Below are 27,368 nucleotides of genomic sequence, written 5' to 3' on the forward strand. Positions count from 1 at the left end.
GTGTTTAACCAGAGTGAACGTAATGTGAAAGAATAGAGGTTGGACCTCTGACATCAGTGCGCATAACGGGATTGTGTGCTTATCTGAATTGCAAATATCCAGAGTTTACGTCCATTGACTTTAATGTAAAAAAAATGGGACCATGGTGATAGGGTACAGATAACCAAAGTGTGCGCTTAACCAACGTGCACTTAGGTGGAGTCAACTGTATGCATCTAGATAATGATCACTCTCCCAGGTCTACTGAGATAATCCGCTTGAACATTGTCCACAACAGCTACGTGTACAGCAGAGGTTGCCTACAGGTGTATTTCTGCCCAACAGAACAATGCTTTCACCTCTTGCCGGAGTGGAGTGCTCCTTCTGCTTCCCTGCCTATTGACATAGGCCACTGCAGTGGTATTGTCAGAGAAGATTAACTGCTTTGATCTCCAGCAAAGACTGCAGTCAGTGCAGCGCAAGGTGAACTTCTCGTAGTTCCAGCCTGTTGATAGACCACTTCCACTGTGATGGAGTCCATTGGTCTTGAACTGGGTGACCGTTGCAATGAGCCCCCCAGCGAATAAGCTGGTATCTGTTGTCAAGATGACCCATAAATCGATCTGAAGTGGATTCCCCTTCGACAGAGAATTTGGACGGAGCCACCAGCTCATGTTGCATGTGGCTGCCACTCTCCAGGGGAGCGGAACTTGCAGGGAGTCTCTCTGGGATGACCAGCAAGACAACAAGCATCCTGGAGTGGGTGCATGTGCGCCTTTGCCCAGGGCAGCACTTTTGTCGTGACCACCATTGATCCAAAGACCCACGAAAGGACCCCCAGCTCTGGCCTCTAAATGTTTGGGATCTGCTGTCTGGTAAAGAACATGATTGGCGATCTTGCACACTGGTCATAAGATCATATAGGCCTTTGCCAAACACATCTGTCCCCTGGATTCTGATCAGTATCACTTTAGAGGTCGAATCGCCCGCTCATTGCCTGATCCAAAGCATACTATGGGTGGAGATTGAAAATGCTGAGACTTTCCCCATGATTGATTATGTCATAGAGTGCATCTTCTACATAGTCTATTCCCATCAACACAAGCTGAGGCAGCGGCTCAGTCCATCAGGTTCCAATTCATAGCCTAGAATGACAGGCGCATATCATGAAGGACGCTGCATCTGCAGCCTTAACGCCTAAGGCTAAAGTGGCTCTGTTTTGAAGAAGTTTGAAGCCTCAAATTGCCTCTGTTTTGAAGAAGTTTGAGAACATAGAAAAAAAATTGGAAAATCCACTGTGGCAGCGTTTTGGTGCCAATAAACGGATTAAAATGCTTCAGGTCTGAACAAAAACTAAAAAAAAAAAAAAAAAAGGATTTTAGAGGAGGGGAACCAAAAACCTAACCACAGAAACAGTTAAAGCACAACTTTCAAGATATTCCCCCTCCCCCAATTTTCCCCATAGGCTGTCACAGCCTGTACTCGCAGGCCATGTGCTGGGGAAATAGTACTGCAGCCTGCTTCAGCTCCTTTAAAATGTAGCTGGATCTGGAGGGGTTTTCTGTCTCAAGCTGCTGGTTAGCTGCTTGCTGAGATCTTCAGGCTGCTAGTCGGACCAAAGTTAGATTGATCCTCTCCAAGCCACGACGGATGCAGAAAAACTGCAGCTGGCACCCTGTGCACTCTGAAGGATGCTATTGATGCCTAACAACCTGCGCTCAAGCTGCTGCCAAGTCAAAGAAGCAAGCAAGTGCTGAGGGCTCATAACCCTTAGCTCCACAAGCCTTCAGCAGGCTGGCTGCAAAAGTCCCAAAGGACACCTGCCTGCTGCAGACTAAAGTCTGCTCCTCTCCAAGCAGGCAAAGCAGTCCCTGGAGCCTTGAAAAAGAACATGAACAAACTGCAAAACAATAAAGAAATAAATGGAGCAGATCAGAGAGACACTTTCATGCTTGCCTGTAGAAAGAAGAACTGAAGGGAGCATGAACTTCACTTCTTTATCAGTCCATATTTTAAAATATCAATTTTTTTTAGTATAAATATTTCTAAATTCTTGGAAATTATTCCTCAAAGTGTACTCCTTAGTATATCAAAAGTTTTTCTAGCACTTATCTTTAAAGCCGTATCGGGGGGTTGAATTCTGACTTGAATTCATGTTTTGTCCTGACCAGGCTATCTCAAGGCAGATCCTCCTCTTTGAGGAATAATTTTCAAGAATTTAAAAATATTTATACAAAAAAACTCTGATATATAAAAGTATGGATTGATGAAGAAGTGAAGTTCATGCATTATGCTGTGCTGAGCAGTATACACTGTATACCTCTGACGGTCCAAAATCTCTAAAAGGTACTTTTTGAGTGTGGTGTGTGCACATAACTTTGTTTGTTATATAAAAGCAGGGCAGTGGTTATCTCACTGTTTCCAAAGATTGCAAGCACTGTTACAAGTCTCCAAGCTGAAAGAATTCACAAAGCAGAAGTCTAAGTCAGTAGGCAGACTCAAGCATCTCTTGATACACTTTCCTAGTTATTGGACCATCAACTTGATCTTCCAATGCTTAACAAAATGATTTAAAGGTCTTTTTGAAAAGAAACATGCTAAAGCTTGCTTTACTTTGTTATTTTTCATTGTTTCAAAATACGAATTGAAACCATGAAGTAGACTTTTTTTTTTTTAGTATACATTTGGGGATGGATTATTAACTGGAGCAGTCAGAGGAACAATGTCTATTACTGATCATAAAAGAGGCAAGGTCTGTGATACCTAGGGATCTAAGTGTGTAAATTATTCAGCATCTTGTTCATATTTTGTTCTCTGTTTAGGGTCTGACAAGTGGACACCTCAAGAAAAGAAGCTTTTTAACAAAGCATTAGTCAGCCATAATAAGGATTTCTTTCACGTACAGAAAATGGTAAGGATATTTGTTGTTATGGGATGATTATATGATCAGTTTCCTCACAGATTAGTGTGAGCTTGAATTTTTATCCTTGCTATTTCTCATCCTCATACTCCTTGCCAAATTGATTCCCTACCAGAACCTCCAAGTACATGATCAGAAAAGCTTACTTTCTTTTTGACCAGATCCTCTGCCTGGATTTTTTTCCATCCCTGTACTCTTTCATGCTCTTCCAGCTGTCTTCTTTTGTAACATCACTTTTTTCAAATGCCTATTTTTTCCACATTTGTTTGTTGAAGAGTTCATTCTTCTTATAATAGAGAGAAATGCCTTGGGGATCATAATCAAAAAAACTAACATGTTCACAAGCTGCCTAAGTTGACACTTGGACATCCTGGTGAGTAGGACTTCCAAGTACTGATTTTTGAAACCGGCTTCCTGGATGTCTAGCAGAACGTTTTTCCCGCTGTGTGTCCAGAGTTCTCAGGGGCATATTATGGACAGGTTTTGTGCGTGCTCAAACGTGGACTCTTGTGGTGATAATCGAACCTTTTTCAAGATGTCTTGGACATTTTCGGCTAGACTTGTTTTGGAAGCATCTAAGTGCTACAAAGGTACCCAAACTGACCAGTGACCACTGGAGGTAAGTTGGTATGACCTCCCCACACTCACCCAGTGGTCAATGACCCCCTCCCACCCCTCAAATTTCTGAATAAAACAATACATACCTGTCTGTAGACCAACAGTAACTGGTATGAGAAAGCTTAGTAGAGCGGCCCCCAAGGTGTGTTAAGTAGCCTAGTAGATGGGCTAGTGAACCATTTACAGGAAAACCCAGACCCATATCCCACTCTAACCACTACATTTATAGTAGCAAGTGTAAGGCCATTAAAACCCTACTGTACTGCCATATAGGTGCCACCTATAGCCATAAGGGCTATTGGGATAGTAGACAGGTGGGTACAGTAGATTTTGGGGGAGTTTTGGAGGGCTCAGCATACATTATAAGACGATTCTGGTGAGATGTACATCTGGCACCCTTTATGTGAAGTTCACAGCAATATCCTCTAAGGTGCCTCACTGTTCTGTTAGCATGTCTGTGTGGCTAGTCCATTAGAGTGCTGGCCCCTCCCATGTCTAAAGAGTATGCATTTGGTTGTTTTTAACTTGGATGTTTGTTGGTCGAAAAGGCCTAAAAAAGGTAATATTCTACCTGGAAAAGTTAAGATGTTCTGGCCTCCAGGATGTCCAAGTAGGTGATTTTCAAAAATATGGATATCTAGTGGCTTCTCCTGTGCTGTGCCTGAGAGGTTGCTGTGGTTGATCATTACACTTTTATATTTATTGATTTGGTTTTATATCCTGTCTTCCCAGATGAGCTCAGAATGGGTTACAAGTTTACACAGATAATAAAGTGTATTTATACAAAGTGATGGTACGACATTGTCTGACAAAGATGGCAAAAAACATAGTTAACAAAAATAAGGTCCTAATACTTCAAAAACAAAAACACATGAACAATATCTGCCCCCATGAAAAATAAAGTAAATAAGTTAAGAACGAAATAAAGTAAATAAAACCAATTAAGAACATAAGAATTGCCATACTGAGACAGACCGAAGGTCTAGCAAGCCCAATATCCTGTTTCCAGCAGTGGCCAACCCAGGTCCCAAGTACCTAGCAAGATCCCAAGTAGTAAAACAAATTTTATGATGCTTATCCTAGAAATAAGCAGTGGATTTTCCCAAGCGATCTTAATAATGGCCTGTGGACTTCTCTTTTAGGAAATTATCCAAGCCTTTTTTAAACCCCGCTAAGCTAACTAATTTCACCATATTCCCACCTACAAATTCCAGAATTTAATTACACAATGTGTGAAGAAATATTTTCTACGGTTTGTTTTAAGTATACTACTTAGTAGCTTCATCACATGCTCTCTAGTCCTAGTATTTTTGGAAAAATTGAACAAGCAATTCACATCCACTCCACTCGGTATTTTATAGACCTCTATCATATCTATCCTGAGCTGTCTCTTCTCCAAGCTGAAGAGCCCTAACCACTTTAGCCTCTCCTCATAGGGAAGTCATCCCATCCCTTTTATTTTATCATTTTTGTCGCCCTTCTCTAATTCTACATCAAATATCTATTATGTTCCCAGCCCTCTCCATCATGTTTCTTGAACCCATTTGTCTCCAGACCTTCCCGCTCCCTTTCCCCCTTCAGTTGCACATGTGTTGCCATTCAGAGATCTATGTTTGCATACCCTGTTACCCATCAGCTTAAATTGTTATTGTCTGTATTGCTTAAGTGAAAGTGGTATCTGGTCACATTACCTTTGACATGTGATGTCATAGTAGTCACAGCTATCTGTGGTCTTGGAAACAGTTGTATAGTGCCTGACAATAGTCATCTTTTTTTTTTTTATAATTCTTTATTCATTTTCACAAATTACATTAAGTGTTAATATTTTCATTCACAGTAACAATAAATACATCACTTATAAACAATCATTGGTATATTACATATATTCTTATCCCTATCCCTCGCCCATCCCCCCCAACCATATATTCCATTATTGTATGATATATGTAACAATAAAATACCCCCCTCCCTACCTCATAAACTAATAAACATAACCTGTTTTTTACAATGTGATCTTCTCATGATTGGATTCATAAACATTCTTAACATGTCCTTTCTGTCACATGTTACATATATCTGGGAAACAGCTGTTTGTACATTTTCTATGGCTACACACATGATTCTGTTAGCGGCATGGCCATGGTCCCTGATGGCTACAGAATGCACTGCTCTTCCTCTTTGGCCACTATGCTGATTCAGTGACTTGTTCTGTAGTCTCAGGTCCAGGTCAGTTAGTAGAGAAAAAAGGTTTGTCAAGAATTTTGAAACTACAAAGTTGTATTAATAATAATAGTCATTTTTATTTTACTCTTTTCATTAAGTATATAATAATAATGCATTTTACATTTTGGGGAAATATACATTAACAAGGAACACTGTTAAGTAGAAATTAAGTGGGTACCGTTCCCAACCTTTTGTTTCCTTACCCTTCCTTTTTATTTATTTTCGAATTGTATTTAATCCATTTTTCCCCCCTCCTCTTCATCAGTGTTTTTACGTCATAATTGTCTTTAAAGTCCTGTTTGTTGGAAATTTTTTATTTTTTCTATTTTTAATTTTGTAAATCGCTTTGGATTTGGATACTGCGATTATATCAAATATTTTAAATAATATAGACATGTTAGAATATTTCTTAAGAAAAGAGTAATACAAGAATAGGCACAGAAAAAAATGCTTCTTAAAGCAAAAATGATATCAAATTAGTGGAGCAACACTGGTCTGGCCTATGAAAGCAATGTCTTTAAATAGTTTATTTCTCTTAGCTTGGCACTATTCTGTGAGCATTTTCTCAAAGGGCTCCTTTTATAAAGGCGCGCTACGGGGGTTAGCGTGTCGGACATTTCATCACGCGCTAACCCCCGCGGCAAGCCAAAAAACTAATGTCAATGGAGGCATTAGCGACTAGCGCGGCAGGCGGTTTAACGCGCGGTATTCGGTGCGTTAAACCCCTACCACGCCTTGATAAAAGGACCCCAAAGTGTCATGGATTACTTGCTCACATTCTATTCTATGAGGTACCAAATAGGCTTTATTATTTCTGGGATAATTCAGACCTGCTGAAAGCCTACAGTATTATGTAGCACTGTTTCATAATTGAGGGGAGGGTACCCTTCCTTTGCGGGGAACATAGGCCCAGCAAATCCATATCTCTCAACTGTAGTCACAGAATCAGGACACACTGGGCAACACCAGTAAGGGGAAGGTTCATAATTTTGGAGTGGCAGGCCTGTGAGCAGGAAGGACTGGACCTTCCTCCTGCTGTCTTCTTAATGTATAGCTAAGTGGGGGGGACTGGGGTATCTGGTGGCAGGAGGGAGTGGGCATCCCTCCTTCTGATTTAATGTAAAGTGGGGAACGGGAGGGGTCGGTTCTGGGAATCCTGGCTGAGGAGGGTTCACAGTGGCAGGAAGGAGTGAGCATCCTTCCTGCCAGGTTTTATTGAAGTACGGGGAGCGGGGGGGGTCATGCGGGTGGGGTGGTTCAGCTGCCACTCAGCTGTTCGGGCTTCCCCAAATCGACTCTGTACATATGTGAGAGCTAAGTTTCTAAGCGAGTGATCAGATGGGATTATGACGGCCCTCCGCAAAAATCATTTGCCTGGGCAGTCGTTTGAACATCAATCACTGTTTAGAAATCAGCCAAAAAAAACCAGCTTACAGTGGCCTGCACGGTCTTAGTGACTGTGTTTTGTGCATCTAGCCCCCTGTTCTTAAAGAAAGCCGTTCTTACTGTTGCTTAATGTGGTTTTCCACTAACTACAAAGTGAACATTTTATAGCAGGAACAATGATTCTTAACCACAGATTAGGAGGGGGTGGTGGTAAAGGTATCTCTAGAGCCTTTGGCCTTGGATGTGTCTGGAGATCAATATTAAAACCGGATTAGATGCTGTATCTTAAAGTTCCTTTTCTAGGCAATGTTAGGTACAATATATGTCCCATTTTGCTCCTCTGAGAGTTTAAGAAGCAGCTCAACATGGATCATATATACTGATGTCTGTATTTCTGCCATTTCTGTACTGCAGATCAAGACTAAGACAGTTGCTCAGTGCGTGGAATACTACTACACATGGAAAAAAATTATGCATTTAGGGCGGAAACATAGAACACGTCTTACTGATACAGATGGCACGGTAAGCTAAAAACACATATGAAATGTATCTCGCAAAGCTGCATGCAAGATTTGAAAAGAAGACTCAATCAGATGCATTGGAGTTAAATTTTCCAGCTGGCTTGAGTCTTACAATGGAAATGAATAGCATAGGGTTGCCCAACATCGGTCTTTGAGAGCCACAATCCAGATGGCTTTTCAGGATTTCCCCAATTAATTTGCAAGAGATCTCTTTGCACGCACTGCTTCCATTGTATGCAAGTAAATCTCATGCATATTTATTTGGGAAATCCTGAAAACCTGACCTGGCGAGGGCCGAGGTTAGACGCCCCTTGTTCATAGCATTTACTTGGCTTTTAAGTAAAGAAAACAAAAGTAAATCCAGCGAAATGTACCGTATTTTTCGCTCCATAGGACACACTTTTTCTCCCAAAAAATAAATAAGGATGTGTCTTATGGAGCGAATACCACAACACTCCCTGTACCTGTTTTTAATCGCGGTGCTTCCCTCGCTGGATGGCTGTGGCAGCGAGAGGCAGAGTGGCAAACAAGGCAGCAGGGAGTTGGGAGGTGTGCCGAGGTGATGGAGGTCAGCGATGTTCTGCTTGCCAGGTTGAGAGCAGTGCATTGTGAAGAGCTCGGAGGGTGTGGGTCAAGAGAGGAGGCGGCTTATGGGGACACCCAGTATACCAGCGAGGGTGCAGTCTTTGTGTTGCCACCACAAGTCTCTCCCTCTGCTCAGGGCTGCAGCGGAGACCAGCGAAGGAGACCAGTGAAGAAGAGCAGCTGGCGCCTGCAGCTGATGGAGCCAGAGACAAGTGTAACAAAGGCCAACAGCCAGTGTAACACATAGCTGGTGGATCAGCCTTATTGGAGGCAACTGACTGTTGGGCCCTGAGGTGGCAGTTATTTCGGCATGGATTCCTCTCACACCACCAGGAATCCTGGGCCTGCTGTGCCATTCAGGCAGTAGTGCAGGACCAAGAAGGTATGTGAAAAGCTCGCGCCTGCCGAGGAGGAATACAAGATGGCGGACGCTATGTAGCTGTGCTCGGCAGGCTTAGCGTTTTTTCTTCATATCAATACTTGAACCAGATACTTACTTTGTCGGAATGCCTCATGCAAAGAGAAAGGGGAGTGTGAGAGCGGGGCAATTGCCATTGCTCACATCGTCTCCAGCCCAGCAGTCAATTCAGCGGTTTTTGCAGCCGCTGAGCCCAGCCGACACCCAGATGTCCCCGCGGCGGGAGAGTTCCGTGTCGGACCTGAGTGAGGGAGCACTCGGGTCTCTGGACTTGCTGACATCGTTGTCTCCACCGCATCTCTCTGCGCCTCCATGTCCAGCAGAGGCGCAGAGTGTCGAGCTTGGCCCCGAAGGAGAGGAGTTGGAGACCCCGGAGCAGGCAATGGGAGGAGCTATTTCCCTAGCTGGAACGCTGGGTGGAAGGGCTGCTGAAGGAGAAGGAGCACCAACAAGCACCCCAGCAGTGACACTGGAGATACTTTTGGAGGCTATCAAGAGACTGGATGTGAAGGTGGAGAAGACTGCCTCAGATATTGAGGTAATGGTTAAGAAAATGGATAACTTTTCTGAAAGTTTGCTAAAAGTCAAGCAAGAATGCAAGGATAAAATACAAATTGAGTCAGCTTCATTGAAAAATTCAATTACCACCATTGTTAAAGAACAAAATTCTACAGCCCGTAAAATAGAAATGATTGAGAACTTTAACAGAAGATTGAACTTGAGAATCCTAAATTGCCCAAGGATTTCGGCAATATCACCTATTGAGATTTTTAAAAAATTTTTGGTAGAATGTTTGAATTATCCGCAAGATCAGATTCCGCCTTTAAATAAAGTATACTTTTTACCTACTTCAAAAAGAAATTTAGATATACCTAAGGGTGAGAATTTGGTTACTGATAAAGGCCTGCAAAATCTTACGGCAATATTAGAGGAATCATCTATGAAAGTTAAAGAAAGAGGAACTTTAATTGTTAACTTCATCTTTGAACAAGATCTTAATGCAGTTATGAGGCTATTCTTTAAAAAGTCTGGATCACTTTTTTGTGGTCAACGTTTATGGTTATATCATGATGTAACTAGAATAACCCAGGAAAGACGGAAAATGTTTTTGGGCATGAGAGAAGAGACAAGGAAGCTAGGTGCTACTTTTTTGCTAGCCTATCCATGCAAATGTGTCATTAAGTTTAAGGGCCTGAAATATGTGTATTTTACACCAGATCGTCTACGTTCCTTTTTAGATCTCAAAGGTTTATCTAGTGGAGGGAATGTAGCTTAAAGGAAATGCTGGGTTCTAGCATTTAAGTCTTTACTTTTATTTTTTTGTTGTATCATTGTAATATTACTCCCTATAATATCTTTGTTTTTTTTTTCCTCCTTCTAATTGAGGTCTAAGGAAGAGTTAAGTTTCATATATATTTATTTTAAAGATCGTAATGTTTAATGATGTTTTTCTTTTGGAACATGATTCTGTATTTCTAAATCAAGTAGTTATACTTGTAAAGTATGTTAAATTCAATAAAAATAAAGTTATAAAAAAAAAAAAAAAGCTCGCGCCTGCCTTGTTCTCCTCTCGCTGCCGTGACTGTCCAGCCGCGATTAAAACCAGGTACGGGCCAACATGAATAATGCATGGGCCCATTCTACTCTTGGTTTGGGGGATAGAGGGAAAAGAGTAGAATGGGCCCATGCATTATTCATGTTAGCCTTCAACAGTCATTTTTCATCGCGGGGGAGGGAGGGGTACAATATATCATCTACTTCTGTACATGATGACTTTGTAAGTTGAGAGATATTTTGAATTTGGATGATTAACTGCTTCTTTGCTGTTACTGGTTTCTCTATGACACATGAGAAATACCCAACAGATGTTTTACCTAGTATATAGAGGTATCCATTTTATCATTTGCAGGAAAAGTACCCAGACACTGCAGTTTTATTGACCAATCTACTAAACATTCCTCTTTCCAGATAATTGGTTACAAAATTGTTGGGAACTATAGTAGTTGAATGCTGCTATATGGATTCTCTAAAATAACCATTACTCTGTGTTGGAGCAAGAATTAGTGATTCAATGTTAGTTTTCTTTGTACACCATCTGCGTTAGGTTTGTAAAATGCTTATTGTTTTAATTGCAAGAATTGAAATATTTTTCAGGACTATACTGTTAACTTGCTCTAAACTATAAATAGGATAGGGACAGGTGGAATTACTATTGAAATCAGACAAATTTTTGTTCATTTGTTTTGAAGGTGAAAGGGAAGGAGTGACGAATGATTTTAAAATACTTATCCTGTTAGCAGGCACAACTGATGTTTTTTGGAGGTTTTTTTTGTAAAGTGAAGTGATATAATGGGATACTTGAGAGCAAAACGTTGCCATTCTCACCATGAAACATTTCTTCCAGGTTGTTGTTAGTACACACTGAAGCAGTTTGGCAAGGAGTGTGGGGTTAGGTGCAGAGCCTGGCAGGGAGAATTTGGTTCAGAATGTTGTTGTTTTTTTTCTTGCTTTCCTCCTCTAAATTTAGGGTGCATCTTATGGTCAGGTACGTCTTATGGAGTGAAAAATACAGTATCATCTCCATAGCAACCTGTGATGAGGGGAAGGGAAGAGTCTTCTGAGAAGAGAGTGAATAGAGAGGAAGTTCTTTGCTCGGGATGTTCTGTGAAGTCTGTGTCCAGGAGTAAAGGTCACAAAGGTGTTTAACAAATTCTAATAAATAAAGTTGAATGAAAAATCCTGTGAAAAAGTCAGCCATGATTACCTCACTGTGGACTAAATGGAGATATGACCTCTGGATTCCCCAGCAATAGAACTGAGGCAACACCAGCAAAGAATGACCTATAAAAACATTGTTCACCACTCTAGAAACCTTTAGCAGTTTGGAGAGCTTCAGTTATATTTTCTCCATCCTGGGCTAGGTCAGATGATATCATTCACTGAGGACTACTTATCCTGCTTGTTCAATGATTTGATGTTGTTGATATCTAAATGTACAATTTTGTTTACTTGCTTAACATAATGGGACTGACTAAAACTTGCAGAATTGTTAGTTAATTTAAAAAAAAAAATTGACATGCAAACAGTTCATGCTTTTCACAGCAATGAAACAATGAATAAAAAGTGCATTATTATGTTTCTTATGTTTATGTTCAGACAAGTGGGGAAGATGAGGATTTAGAAGAGGATGAACTGGAAGATGACAGAAAATCTGAAAAAGAAGAGGAAGTTGAAATGCCAAAATCACCTACGCTACTACCAACAGTACCCGTGGACCATTTGCCCATTGACAGTCTTGTGTCTGCTGCAGCTTCTGTCTCATTTACTTGTGAAATGCCGAACTGTGGCGCAGTATGTATCTTTAGAAATATTAATAGAATATAGTAGTGCATTGAACAATACCTAGGCTGGTATGTATGAGTTTGCAACAAAACTTGTCCTTCCAATTGCCAGTGTCAGGGGAAAAGTAGACTATTAGCTGTCATAAAAGAAAATGTGCATGATATTGGCAAAACATTTGGTTGCGACTCAAACATTCTCTAAATGTATGTATGTAAATGTAGAAAACAAACTCTTCTAAAAATTGCTAAACTAATAAAGTGAAGAACTTAATTCCTACAGCATATTAAAATAAAAAATGAGACCTTCAGTAATCACTTATACAAAGCAGCGAATTGCTGTTAAAAGTGCTTGCAATGGAACGCCATATTGAGGAGCTCAAAACAGCTCCCAGCAACATTGATTAAAGCAGCACTTCCTGAGTCTCCTATTAAAGCTGTGTATTCAACTGAAATATCCCAAAATATGCTCCTATGAATTTAATCATCAGTTTTATATTAAAAATTTTTTTTTTATACATATTCAAAGCATTAATATGAAAAAAAAAAAATCAAGCAGTTTGAAGGTGGCTCTTGTCCGACGAGGCTCCCTATTTTGGTTTGTCTTTTAGGGACCTTACATGCTGACTGGCTCTGTTGTTTGAGCCATTTTCTTCAAAAACCAAACTTAATCCCACTGAGCATGCAGGAAGAGGAATTGCCATAGACCAGTGGTCTCCAACTTTTTTCACGTAAAGGGCCGCAGTGTGAATACAGAAAAGCTCTGAGGGCCACTAAAAAATTTCAAGTTTTACATATTCTACTAATTTTGTAAACTGCCTAGACTTGCTTGTTCAGACTGGGTTTTAAACACTAACATATTAGTACTAATATTGACTCTACAACACTTCAAGGATATATTTTAAAAACTCACTATGTTTTCGATCGTCAACAGTAGCAAATTCCATAAATGACACCTGAGTAACAAACTTAAGAGACTGTTTGCAGTTACTATATCAAGTGGGCAAGATTGATATTAACACATTTTCAAGGATTTGAAGAGCATTTTAGCCAACTGAGGACCACAGTGGAGGACTTCAGGGGCTGTGCCTTTGAGACCACTGCCAAAGGCACTTCATTAAAGAAGCTTTTTTTCTTCTGTCTACTAATAAGCCCACAAATACCAAATTCACCCACATATACTGTGGCATCTACATAGCTCCCATCCTATGGAAGCAATTTTGGTAATTTGTTTCAAACTTTGAAATAAAAATAACTTATTTATTATTTCTACTACTGTGCACAAAACTAAAAGAAAAGAGTTTGTTCCAGTAGATCAGGGGTTGGCAATTCCGGTCCTTGAGAGACGGAACCAGGTCAGGTTTTCAGGATATCCACAATGAATATGTACGAGATGGATTTGCATGCACTGCCTCCTTGAGATGCAAATCTATCTCGTGCATATTTATTGTGGATATCCTGAAAACTTGACCTGGCTCCAGCTCTTGAGGACCGGAATCGCCTACCCCTGCAGTAGATTAATTATATTCTCCTCTAAAATTTCTAACATCCTTTATTCTTAAAGGTTGGCTCAAATTTCTCATGCAAAAGTCATTTTTAAAAAACCATTGCTACTTTTTACACTAGCTGCAGATTGTAGCACTGATCTTTGAAAAAAAAATCCTTTGTCCTGCCCTAATATCTGCATAACCTTACAGCATATTAGCACTCTAATCCTGTTCTTACATCAGTTTGGCTTTACTTCCTATTTTTCTATCACACATATTTATGTTAGGTCCAAGTTCTCCAACCTTTTTGGATACAAACTATCTCATGCTTATACTAACGTTTGTTAAAAACTTGGAGGGGAATAATTGAAAGGAACATCTAAGTCCGTTTTCGTCCAAGTCACAAGTCGTCCAAAGTAACAAAAAAAAAACAGCTTAGGACACATTTTCGAACAATACGTCCAAATTATTTTCCGTTTTGAAAATCGTCTAACTATACGTCCTGCCGATCTGATCATCCAAGCTGCTAAATCGTCCATCTTTATACCACATTTTCGTCCAACTTTCATCCAAGGCAAAAACGCCTAGAAACAGACCTTTTGGATGTGGGAGGGGTCTACAAAGTGATGGACTGGACAACCAGACATGGCACCTAAATAGTGGGCACTGCTGTGAAGTTCACAAAAAGGGTGCCATGTTTCATCTCACTACAGCTCCCTTATAGATAATGGTGAGCCCCCCAAACCACCTCCAAAATCCCCTAGATCCACCTATCTACCACCCCAATAGCCCTTATGGCTGCAGAAGCCACTTATAGAGCAGTACAAAAGGGTTTGTGGTTTTTTTTAGGGGAGTGCACGTGTTTAACCAGCAATGCAATGATTACAGTGGCTTATGGGCAAGGGTCCTTCTCTCCATGGGTCCCTACCCCACCCCTAAGATGACTTAAGCCACCTCTGTGCAGGCTGCCTAGGCTTTCTTATGCCAGGCTGCCAGGTAATGATGATTTGGAGGCTGAATTTTAAAGGTGAGATTACGATTTTTATGGGGTTGGGGGGGTGTCGGTAATCACTGGGGTAGTGTGTGGGGGTCTGTAGTTTGTATCTGCAGTGCTTATCTGGTGACTTTAGGTGGGGTTTTGTGACTGTCTTAGACCATGTTTTAAATGGTCTAAGTCACAACGTCCAAGTTCCATCTATGCTGTGCTGTATAACTTTCGGTTATACATGCAGTATGACTAAGTCTAAGCCTGCCCATGTCCCGCCCTCGATACTCCTCCTGAAACGCCCCGTTTAGCTATAGTCGTTCAGCAGCACTGTGAAGGCCTAGGTCGTTTATAAATACGTCCAAAACCCGGTTTTATTATCGTCACTTGGACGTTTTTGACTTATGATCGTCCAAGTGCTGACTTAGGCCGGTTTTTGGACGTTTTTCTCTTTCGATTATGAGCCCCTTGGTGTCTTGTACGTCATTCCTGCAGTTTTTCTTTTGTTCCTTGTCAAAACCTTTTCAACATTTATATCTCTGATCTTTCCAAATATCCAGGGCATTATGGATACAAGTGTATGTAGATCAAAAGACCTACTATACTGGCATAAGGAATTATTCATCCTTACTAGCTTTTACTACTCGGGGTGAATTTGATATAAATCAAATCAATTTAAACCACTAGTCAGAAAGACTTAATTTAAAAAGCATGCCCTTGATGTTATGAATGGATTAATGGAATTCATGTACCAAAAAATGTAATCATTGCATGAATATATAACCTCATGCTATATAATTAAAAATTAATCCTTATTTCATGATGAATACTTTTGGATTATAATGTATCTTAAATAGAAAACTATCTTTGCAATTTAATTTTTTTTTAAATCTGATTTTTATTTTTATCCGTGCTGGTACTACTATGTGGTATCACTGATGTACACACAAATCATTTACATCAGTGATATTCAACCCAGTCCTCAGGGACCACCTAGCCAGTCGGGTTTTCAGGATATCCACAATGAATATGGATGACAGAGACTTTGAAAACCCGACTGACCAGGTGGTCCCCAAGGACTTGGTTGAATACCACTGATTTACATCAACTATTTCATAGCTGTTTGTAAAGTGATAGACTTGCCATACCCAAAGCACACTATCTCTTCTTTGTGCTGCTGGTCCTTTAGATATGCAAGATAAGGAAGACAACGTAATTAATTGTGTGCTTAAATTCTTCATTAAGCCCTAAGATATGAAAACACCAGTCTTAGCCTCCCCACACAAAAGTAAAGAAATCTGACATAAGAAGAGAGTAGGCCAATCAGGGAAACCATTACACACAAAAAAGGATACAAGGAGATAACAGAAATCAAAACAGCTGATGAAAAAATAAAACTAACTATTCAAATAATATACCAGATCTATTTTAACTGTTAAGTTCCAAACTCTTTGTACATGCCAACATGACAGTATATGTACTGCAACAGCCACTGAGGTCCAAGTTTGAGAATGACATGGGGACAGGTACCCACGGTTAACAGCAGGGATGGGACGGACACAAAGCTCACAGAGGCAGGGACAAACTTTGTCCCCGAGTCATTCTCTAAAAACTAGTTTCAATATGTAAAAACTTAACACATCTTAGACAATTGACAATTAAATTCAATGAGTAAAAAAACTGCAGTAGCTGCTTTTGGATTTAAATGACATTATTTGTGTCTTGTTCTGCTGATCAGACTCCTACCATCTGTAGTATCCTTCCATTATGTGCCCAGCTGCTGAAGCATCTTACTATTACTACAACAGATTCATCCATCATTGCTGGCATCAAGGAGCATTTCCAACATTTAATAGATATTTATTTTCTTGTTCATCCACTACACAGTTCTCTTCCACACCCATGTTCAGTTAACTTCCCAGATGATGGTAAAACTTAGGCAACTGAATTTTTGGGAAGGTTGTACCAAAATCAGATCAAAATGGAAGGCCCTATTTGTGATATATAAATAGTTGTACAGAATATTGTCCCTTTTTATACTTTAATAAAAAGATTTAAATATAAAATCATAAGTGTTTGAGGTTTGCGCAAATAAGGACAGAATCCATGGGGATGGGGACAGAGCTGATGGGGCAGAAACAGAGACAGAGCCTGTGGGGACGGAGTGGGAATGAGGATAGAGCTTGCAGGGATGGCCAGACGTTGTCCCCATGTCATTCTCTAGTCCGAGTATTATAATAGCACTTGTCAGAGACTGATTCCTGCTTTCTGAGTTATGAATTCATAACCTAATTTTCACAGATGAGGCAGGGCACTGGTCTAACGTTTACATGTTTTATTTAGAATTTAGGTGGCTGCGTCACCGTGGGCTTCTAATTAGCAATTTGCATGACTAAAATAGAACAGCTTTGCACAACTCAATCCTAAGTGCAGTTATAAACAAGCAATGCAATTCCCTAATAACAGCTATTCTGACCCTCTATGGCAGTGTTTCTCAACTCGGTCCCGGAGTACCCTCTTGCCAGTCAGATTTTCAGGATATCCACAATGAATATGCATATGGTGATTGTTATATGCAAATTTCTTTCATGCATATTCACTGTGGATAGCCTAAAAACCTGACTGGCAAGGGGTTATTCCAGGACTGAGTTGAGAAACACTGCTCCATGGTATGGACTAGATTCTATATGGCTTTAATTTGCCATCTAAGTAACAGCTTTTTTTTCCATCAAGCTTCTACCTCCCTTCAGGTTCTGAAAACTAATTCCAGTATACTTCCTCTGTGTTCCTCCTGATTTGACCTTCTGCCCAGTGGCGTGGGGAGGGTGGACTATCCCAGGTGCCATCTTGATGGGAGCACCAGCATCTCTCCTCCTCTCTGCCCCCCGCTCATTCCTTCTTCGCCACCACCACACACGTGCGCCTTCAATTCCCCACCACCATATTTCTAGCTCTTGCTGGCGAAATCAGTAGTTGCTCATGCTGGCCTCGGTGCTCCCCTTTGACGTTACTTCTGGGTCCCACCAATAGGAAGTGACAGAGGGAGAGCTGACGCTGGTGTGGGCAGCAAGTTAGAGATGCTCCTCACGCTGGGAAGCTAAACAGGTACGGGGGAAGGGAAGGGGACCGCACGCAGAAGGAGGGGGTGGAGAAGAGGGTGAGGGAGGGGACACTGCGCTGGGGGGCACCTCCCACCCTCTCTGCTTCTGCCCCTCCCGCCACCAAGCAGTCTGGCTTTTCAGCACCTTTACCAACAATCTTCTGGTGTTCAATTACCTTCACCTGCTGTTTTCTCACTACATTTTTGAAACTGCACATTTCCAGTCTGAGCTTACTTCCTATCTGTTCAGGACTCTGAAGGACTACATCTGCACATTAGCATGTCCTTTTAGAGCTCACGTTTGTTCTCTTGAGTTCCCTCTAGTGGTAAACTTGTATATAACCAGTGACACGCTGCCTAGAATGTTATATTCATATCCATGCTTTGAGTCTATATCTTTCTCCTTTTAAGATAGGTAATTCTGATGAACTTGTTACTCTTGAAATATGCCAGGCTGGCAGCTCTTGAAGCAGAATTGTCTGTACGAGGGGTGTTCAAAAATTAATCTACCTGAGTATGAAAGAAAGTAGCAAACATGTTGAAACAAGTCTGTGCAGGTTGTGAATTGTCTCAAGGTTACTCATGCACAGTTGCGGCTCAGTACGAGTCTTAACATTCCAAGAGACAGGATGTTAGGAGAGTCCACGTGTGAATTAAGTAAGAAACTGCTAGATTTGGAGAACCGTTTAGTGATAAAATTTCTCACAAAAGGGAAAAAGCCAAAGAAGATCCATGAATGCATGACTGCAGTTTATGGTGAGTCTGCCTCATTACCCTACAAAGTAAACTTTTGGAGCAAGCAGTTTGAGTGGGGTAGAGAGTCCATTGAAGATGACCTGTGGAAGCAACTTCCAAAGAAATGTGCAAGGAAGTTGAGGATTTAATTTTGTCAGACAAATTAAGATTTCCCAAATAGCTGAAGAAATGGTCATCTTGCTAGGTACAGTTTGGAAAATAATTCATGAAAGGTTAGGCATGTCCAAGATTAGTGCAAGATGTGTTCCAAGAATGCCTACACCATGTTAGAAGGTGAAACTCCAGTGCTGTCAGGAGAACTTGAAGATGCTTTCTGAAGCCCAAGTGAATTTTTTTTCATCGTTTGGAGACTGGAGATGAGACTTGGGTCTATCACAGAGATCCTGAGTCCAAAATGGAGTCAATGCAGTGGAAGCACAAGTCTTGCCCCACCCCCAAAAAGTTCAAGGCAAAAAAATCTGCAGGCAAAGACATGGCAGCTGTCTTCTGGGATGATGAAGAGCTTTTGCTTCTGAAGTTCATGCCACATAAGATGACCAGGGAGAGTTACGCCAACACAATGATCACTTTGCAGGAGTCAATCGAGGAGAAAAGATGAGGAAAACTCACAGCAGGCATGTTGCTTCTTCACGACAGTGGGCCAGTGCACATGTCACGACAATCACAGGCTGCCATCCAAGAATGTGAGTTTCAGCAGCTGAACCATTCACCCTACAGTCCTGACCAGGTTCTCTCGGATTATTTCCTGTTTTGAGTTTTGAAGCAATTTCTCCGTGGACAACAGTTTTTAAGTGATGAAGACATAAAGGAAGCTGTGACATACTGGTTTGAAGGTCATACAGAATTCTTTTCAAAAGGATTAAAGTAATTGCAGGAAACGTGGATAAAGTGTATGTAGTTATTAAGGGACTATACTGAATAATAAAACAAGGTTTTTGAAAACTTTTATTTTCTACTGAGGTAGATAAATTATTGAATTCCCCTCGTATAGTCACAGAACAAATACCGTATTTTTCACTCCATAAGATGCACCTGACCATAAGATACACCCACCTGTAGAGGAGGAAAAACCAAAAAAAAAATTCTGAACCATATGGTGTGCCCTGTACCCTGTCCCCCCCCCCCCCCTCTGGTGGTCTAGTGGTAGGCTGGGACAGGGTACAGGGCACGTCTAGTGTTGGGCACGTCTAATGGTAAGTACGTGTAGTGGCAGCCAGCTCCTAGCCCCAAACCAGCCAGGCAGTCCCAAGCCAGCCAGCCCGCCCCAAAGCAAAGGCAGGCACCCTCCTCCCCCCAATACCTTTTTCCCCGTCCTGGCGGTCCAGTGCACTTTCCTCGCTCCTGCCTCGGTTCCCCTGCTCTCTTCCGGCAGCGGCACAGGCACAGTGGTGCACAAGGCAGGCATGCGCTTTTTGCATGCCTGCTTGGTCCCTCGCTGCACTCCGAATGCATGCCTGTCAGTTCTTGCGGGACGGCGAAAAGTGTGAACAGAATGCTAGGAATGATAAAGAAGGGGATCACGAACAGATCGGAGAAGGTTATCATACCGCTGTACTGGGCCATGGTGCACCCTCACCTGGAGTACTGCGTCTAGCACTGGTCGCCATACATGAAGAAGGACATGGTACTACTCGAAAGGGTCCAAAGAAGAGCGACTAAAATGGTTAAGGGGCTGGTGGAGTTGCCGTATAGTGAGAGATTGGAGAAACTGTGCTTCTTCTCCCTTGAAAAGAGGAGACTGAGAAGGGACATGATCGAAACATTCAAAATACTGAAGGGAATAGACTTAGCAGATAAAGACAGATTGTTCACCCTCTCCAAGTTGAAAGGGGATAGATTCCGTACAAACGTAAGGAAATTCTTCTTCACCCAGAGAGTGGTAGAAAACTAGAACGCTCTTCCGGAGTCTGTTATAGGGGAAAACACCCTCCAGGGATTCAAGATAAAGTTGGACAAGTTCCTGCTAAACTGGAAAGTACGCAGGTGAGGCTGGACTCATTTAAAGCACTGGGGGCCGCCGCGTGAGCAGACTGCTGGGCACGATGGACCACTGGTCTGACCCTGCAGCGGCAATTCTTATGTTCTTAAGACGCACCCCTATTTCCACCCCCTTTTTGGGGGTGGAAAAAGTGCATCTTATGGAGCAAAAAATACGGTATACATCTTCCCCCAACAGTGGTATAGTGAGGGAGGGAGGCAGCCAGAGCAGTGGCACTATTACTACTACTATTAATCATTTCTATAGGGCTACTAAGCTTACTTAGTGCTCAATCTGGCAATGTTGTGCTTTGCACTCCCCTCCCCCATGTACCTCTTCAAAATCTTTGCTGGCAGCGAGCAGCATCTCCTAGCTACTGCTCACCCTGGTCTCAGCTCTCCCTCTGTCAGAAGGAGATGTGAGGCCAGCGTGAGCAGCAGCTTAGAGATGCTGCTCACTGCCAGCAAAGATTTTGAAGAGCTAGGTGGGGGGAGAGGTGCCAGCACCCCTGCTAAGATGGCAGCCAGGGCAGTCTAACACCCCTCCCCCCCTTTGCTATGCTTGTTCCCCACTACTTTGTCAGTGCTTTGGGTTTATTATCATTGAGAGTAACTCATTCAACCATTTTCACACTCTGGGGGCAAAATGAGTTAGTTTTCTGTATACCTTGATAGTAATGAACCTCACTTCCAAGCCAGAGTATGATCTAACTCTCTCAAAATTACTGCTAATGCTCACTGTAGTACTTGCATCATACCAAAGAGAACTTCCTTTCTTTTAATCAATCCTGTGGCTCACAAAAGAATGAGAAATATTTCTGTACCTTTCTGAAACACTTTCTTGGTTTCATGCTGCCTTTTATGGTAGTTCAAGATCTTTTCTCTCCACACTGTTCAGAGTAATCACTTGGACCTGACACCTCCATGATCAATTCCATTCTGCTGGTGGAGTTTACTTTTAACCACTATGTCTGGCTTCCTTGCATATAGCTTTATGTCAGAATGGGGATGTTCTAGGCAATCATAACCTCTTCCATGTAGAGGAATTCAGCACTTTTGAGTCTAGAATTTATATGTAACAGGCAAAGTGGAAGGCATAAATCAAACCAGTTATATAATGTTGGCCCTCATTTCACAAGCCCTAGTCTTACATGATATGAGCATAAACCATCACTTAGACATTTGTGCAAGACAAATGTTTAAGTCCCCATTTTACAAAGCTGGGATATGCATGTAGATTTCAAGGAGGCATGATCTGGGCCTGCTTTGGCCAAAAAAAAGGGTATAGCAAATTCACAGATGTTTATTCGCCATTTCAGAAGGCGTATATCCCCCAGATTTTATAGAAGTCACCCAAATTTGGCATGGGTTCCAGATGTGCACGTAAACTAATTAAGTCAAGTGCCAACAATTGTTGGGAGTAAATTGGTACTTAATTGGCAGTAATTTAGAGTTACATGCACTATCTGCCCCATAACGTGCACCTAAATATGGCACTCAAATCGAGGGTATGGCTATGGGAGGATTAAGGGCATTTCCAGAAATTAAGTGCCATTTTATAGAATACTCACATTTAGGTGCCCAACTGCCACCAGTTAGGCATGAGGTTTGGCAGGCATAAATTCTCATTTCCAAAGTTGGGCACAGAAATCCACACTAAGGTCTATTCTATAAAGGTTGCTTAGCACTGAGCAACATTTATAGAATTGACACAGTGCAGATCTTAATGGCGCCTCAGTTTGGGTGCCATTTACCAAATCTGACCCTAAATGTCTCAAAAGATTAAATCAGAAGCTACTCCTGCTATTAAGCATTTTTAGGATTGGAGGAAACAGCTGCTAATTAGCAGAATGCCACTAGAGGGATATGGGAGTTACCCCCTTAATTCCCCAGTGTTTGGTGGTTTTTTTTGTCCCTTCCAAATGTCCAACTGCCACTGTCGCAGCATCAGGATAATAACCAATGCTGGCACGTAAACTGTTATATTGCCATTGTACATCTTAATTGGATATGTGCTGGTTTTGAACACCCAGCACATAATTGCCCATTTCTTCTATATTTAGAACAGACTCGATTGTCAACAGATTCTGTTCTAAAATACACTACTGGTGAAATTTGAGATGCACTGACCTGAATATCTCAAATTCCTACTTCTACGATCTGTCTAAAATGAAGCTGCCCATTTATGAAGGATATTTGAGGTCTTATTGGTTTTTGTTTGTACAATGTCTTTTTCTAGTGCAATATGTCTAGTAGTCCTGAATGCTAGGGTTTTGCATTGGAACCTGCAATTTGCTTGCAGAATGCTATTAATCATCTTTTGAACTCCACTTCCTTCCCAGGGAGCTGCTCCTGCCTCCTCAGTTTTTTTCTGCAAGCAAGTTGCTCAGATGAGATTCTGCTCTGCGGTTTTATTATTTCTGGGTATTTTTCTAAGTGTTCAGTCGGAAGCTCTGTGCCCAGAGGTTCCCACTTGTGGGACCTCTGCCTGAGAGAAGACATAGACTCGCACTGCAGAAGTCTGCTGCAAGCAGGATCAGCCCTCGGGGACACCTAGCTAGCCAGCCTGCTTTTGTATTTTTTGAGCTCAGGGGCCATCCTTTGCATAGCTGCTCACATCTCTGATTTATCAGGAACTTGAGTGAAGGCTGTTTGGCTCCTTCCCAGTCTGGCCAGGATTAATAATGGGCTGACTGCATGGTCCTCTCTCCCTTCACAGCACAAGGTATTCCTGGGGTTGAGGCTCAGTCCGACTGGCAGCCCGAAGACCAAGTTTGTCTGGCAAATCTGTGAGGCAGAGTTCTCCATTTATCCCAGATGCATTCCTGAGATGAAGCAGGTATGCATAGTGATTAAGGCTATGGGGAAAATCGAGGTGGGTCTCCAAAACTGAAATTTAAAAGTTTCTGCAGCCAGAGCAAAGGTCCCCCACCTCTAAAACTCCTTGCCCTGTAATGTTTGTACTAAAGGGAAGTCCCCACGGGCTGCTGTTGGTGCAATTTTTCTGGCAGTGGCCATCTTGGATTTTAAACAATCTTTTTTTCTGCCTCCAAACCCCTTTATTTTGCTTAAAATCAACAAGGATGGACATCTCGGGGTTTTCTACACCTATATCATGCTAGGTTTATGCTTGATGGCCGACCAAGAAGCATCCATGTACCACGTGTGATGGAGTGCGCAGGGAAGGGGCAGAAGCCTTGAGTTCAGCCTCCAGGGCTGGGGATTCATAGGAGGTGCATTCCCAAGGGAAGAGATCCTTTCCAGAGCCCTCCGAAGGTGCATTGGCCAAGCACAGATATGCAGGAGCCCAGGAGGACCAGCAGAGGGTCCCTGCAGGGGTCATTGAGAACCACAGTACAAGGCTTTACCCTGGATTTTGCAAGCCTTATATGGAATGCCTATTTGAACTGCCGAGGATCCTCAGCATATGCGTTTAGCGTGATGGAGGTAGTGGCGCAGAGATCTCTCCTCAGCATGCTCCTCGACCAGACAAGCACACAGAGTTGGACCAGGAGGTTCAGTCTACCATAGACTGGGAGGATGGAAAGTCCAATTCCATGCAACTATTGTCCCAGAATGCAGATTCTCTGCATGAGAGCAGTGATCTAGTGGTAGTGGTCCTGGACCAGGGGGATGACCCCATGGTATGCCAAATGTTCAAAACCTCTACTCTCTTGGGCATTATTTCTACCTTTTACAAGAATTGAAGCTGGAAGTTCCTCCAGTCCCCTCCCTGCAATGCTCAGTTATGAGCAGCTTAGTTGCTTCGACCATGTTCTTTCCCTTGCATTCTGACATCACAAAGCTGGTCATGGACCAGTGGGTGACTAACACGATCATCAAGATTTCCAGTAGCTGTTTGTTTAGCCAAAGGTGGATTCGCTGGTAGCGCAGGTCACCAAACAAATCTCCAATCTACTGACTACAAGATGTTCAGAAAAGAAATAAAAACTATACTCTTCAAGAAATTCCTGAAACAGACCTAACATCACACTTACTGTCGTTCCTCCATCTTCCCGCCAAACTAAAACTACCGGACTTCTCTTTACCTCTCTAGAAATGACAAATAATCTTCCATTGTAACCCCCATCTATAATTCTTTTGTAATCCGCCTTGAACCGCAAGGTAATGGCAGAATAGAAATCTCTAATGTAATGTAATGTAACAAACCTCCTTGCTTAGTGAAGGAGGTGTGATGTTATAGGATACTCAGGACTGTAAAGTGGCAGTTTGAAGCTTTGGCCCTAGGGATTAATAATAATAATAATCTTTATTCTTGTATACCGCCCAACCATAAGTTCCAGGCGGTTCACATCAAAGAAGGACTGTACAATCAGTGAAATATACATATAAGCAAAGATACAACAATATTCAAGTTACAAACTTATCAAACAGATAAGTTTTTAATAATTTCCTAAAAGCATAATATGATTGTGCTTGAGGAATCAGAATACTTAACTAGGAATTCATTTTTCCTAACTGAAATGCAAAAGTCTTGTCCAGAAATCTCTTATAATGACAAGCTTTTAAAGATGGATACATAAACATATAATTATTTTGGGTATTTTTGTTAGACTTTTGTAACTTAAATTAGGAGGATGGGTATCCTGGAGCCAGACCAAACAGAGCTTTAAAGCAAATGCAACCAAATTTAAACAAAGTTCTTGCCTCAAATAGCAACCAATGAAGCCGTTGATAGAAAGGACTCACATGGTCACATTTTTTTAGCCCAAAAATCAAGCCCACCGCCGTGTTTTCTATTACTCGTATTCAATTTAAGATTTTCTTATAAGATGCCAGGTAGATGATATTGCAGTAATCAAGGACAGATAGAATTGAAGACTGAACCACTAACCTAAAAGATGCTAAGTCAAAATATTTTTTAATGGTTCGAAGTTTCCAAAGAATCACAAAGCATTTTATAAGGCAGAAGCTGCAGCTTCCTTTGTGGCATGTGTTTGCCACAGCCATCGGTCTCAAGTCCTGGCCTCAGAGGATGACTAAGATCTCCAAATGCTCTTATCTGGGGTGGATTATGTAATGGATGCTCTGTATGATATCAGAGTTATGAGCAAGGTGTCAGCCTATGTTATCTCCACCCAGCAGATGCTCTGGATCAGACAGTGGGCAGGAGATTTAGCCTCTAAAACATCTCTGAGCAGGTTTTACTTTCAAGGGTTTATGCTATTTGGCAACAGTCTGGATGGCCTGATGGCCAGTGTTAGACCATCACCCTTAGGCCTTGCTCGACAGCAGACCCCAGACAACTTGGGATGCAAGACATGGGAATTTTTGAGGCTCTCAAGGATTCCATCCTTACGCGGGAGGCCAAATGATACAGAGGGTCTTGTCAGTGGTCATGGAAGAGGTTCAGTGGGGGGTAGGAGACAGCAAGCCTCTGGCTCTCGTCCCTCCTCAGCCTCCAAGAAACACAAGCTGTCGGCCTTTTGGTCGGTCTGGGCTCAGTTAGGTATAGATTGTTTGGTCCTAGAAGTTATTCAAGAAGATTACAAAATTAAGTTTTGTGCCCCCTTGGCCGGAGAGAGCCCTCAGAGTCCAGGCAATGGTACAAAGGCTACTGGATCTTCGTGCCATAGAGCCGGTATTGGATGAAGAATCGGGCTTGGGTAGATACTCCATATACTTCATTGTGCCAAAGAAAGGCTCAGACAACTGGAGACCAATTCTGGACTTCATTGGTCAATGCTGCGCTGAAAATGCCGCATTTTCGCATAGAGACCTTGGTCAGTCATAGCAGCAGTAGCATCAGGGGAGTTTCTTGCCTTCCTCAATTTGACAGAGGGCTATCTCCACATTCTCATGTTTCAGGTCCACAGAAAGTACTTCCGGTTTCATGTGCTGGAGCAGCATTTCCAGTTCTCGGTGCTCCCCCTTCAGTCTCATGACGGCACCTCACACTTTTACCAAGGTGATGGTGGTGGTGGTGGTGGTGGCAGTACACCTCTGCAAGGCAGGGATCCAGGTGTACCCATATTTGGATGATTGGCTAATCAGAGTCCTGTCCAAAGAGAAAGGCAAACTGGCAGTATCAATAGTGGTCCAACTCCTCCAGGACTTGAGATGGATCAAGAACAGCCAGCTGGAGCTGCCCCAGTACCTGGAATACATAGGAGTTTTGTTCGACATGACCTTGAGCCACGCAGACTGAAGCTCCGGAAGCAGATTTTGGACCTGGTACAGAGTCCAATTCCCATAGCGTGGCATTATCTGCAGGTCCTGGGGTTCAATGGTGGCAGCCATAGAGATGGTCCCTTGGGCAAGAGCGTACGTGAGGCCTCTCCAAGGCTCTCCTCTCTTGATAGTCTCCTCAGATTGCCTTGCTTCAGCAACTGCTTTCCTGGTTACATTACATTAGAGATTTATATGCAAAGAGCAGAATGCGATGGTTGCTGCAGTTGGCTGCCCTCTCAAGGGGCATGCCTCTCCAAATTTCCTTCTGGGAGATTCTAATGACTTGATGTCAGCCTTTATGGTTGGGGGGGGGGTGTCATTGCAGCAGACACCCAGTTCAAAGTTGTTGGACACTGGCTCAGCAAAAGCGGTCCATATATCGACTATAACTCGGAACCATTAGAGTAGCACTTCAGGCACCGGAGAAGTCTCTGGAAGGCAAGGTAGTCAGGGTCTTATCTAACAATGCGACAGCATTAGCCTTTGTCAACAGGCAAGGAGGCACCAGACATGCCCAGTTATGCCTAGAAGCTCAACTCTTCTTTCGGTGGGCAGAAGCTTAGTTGCAGGGTCTCTCAGCCACACATGTAGCAGAAGTGGAAAATATGCAAGCCATCATCAAGACTCTTGACCCGGGGGAATGGTCTTTTTCCCCCCAGGCGTTCACCTCCATAGTTCGGCGGTGGGGACGACCATAGATGGATCTGATGGCCTTGGATGTAAACAAAGATGGATCACTTTTACAGCCAAAAATACAAGCCAAAAAGCACAGGTCTGTATGCATTAATCCAAATCCTGGTCAAATCCAAAAGCCTCTACTCTGTCCTCTGTCCTTGATATGTCTGCAGCCTTTGATACATAGATCACTGCCTACTCATCAAAA

The 27,368-nt window shown here is 42.2% G+C and overlaps 1 protein-coding gene across 1 annotated transcript in view; it reads left to right on the forward strand.

The window, feature by feature from the left end:
• Positions 1-27,368, forward strand: part of TRERF1 (transcriptional regulating factor 1) — a 274,217-nt gene that overhangs the window by 240,258 nt on the left and 6,591 nt on the right. Inside the window, 3 exon segments of the mRNA XM_033937927.1 lie at positions 2,802-2,890; positions 7,541-7,648; positions 11,807-12,001. Of these exon segments, the coding sequence (XP_033793818.1) occupies positions 2,802-2,890; positions 7,541-7,648; positions 11,807-12,001 (392 nt within the window).

Source organism: Geotrypetes seraphini, chromosome 3 (assembly GCF_902459505.1).
Source record: "Geotrypetes seraphini chromosome 3, aGeoSer1.1, whole genome shotgun sequence".
In the NCBI taxonomy this organism is placed as follows: domain Eukaryota; kingdom Metazoa; phylum Chordata; class Amphibia; order Gymnophiona; family Dermophiidae; genus Geotrypetes; species Geotrypetes seraphini.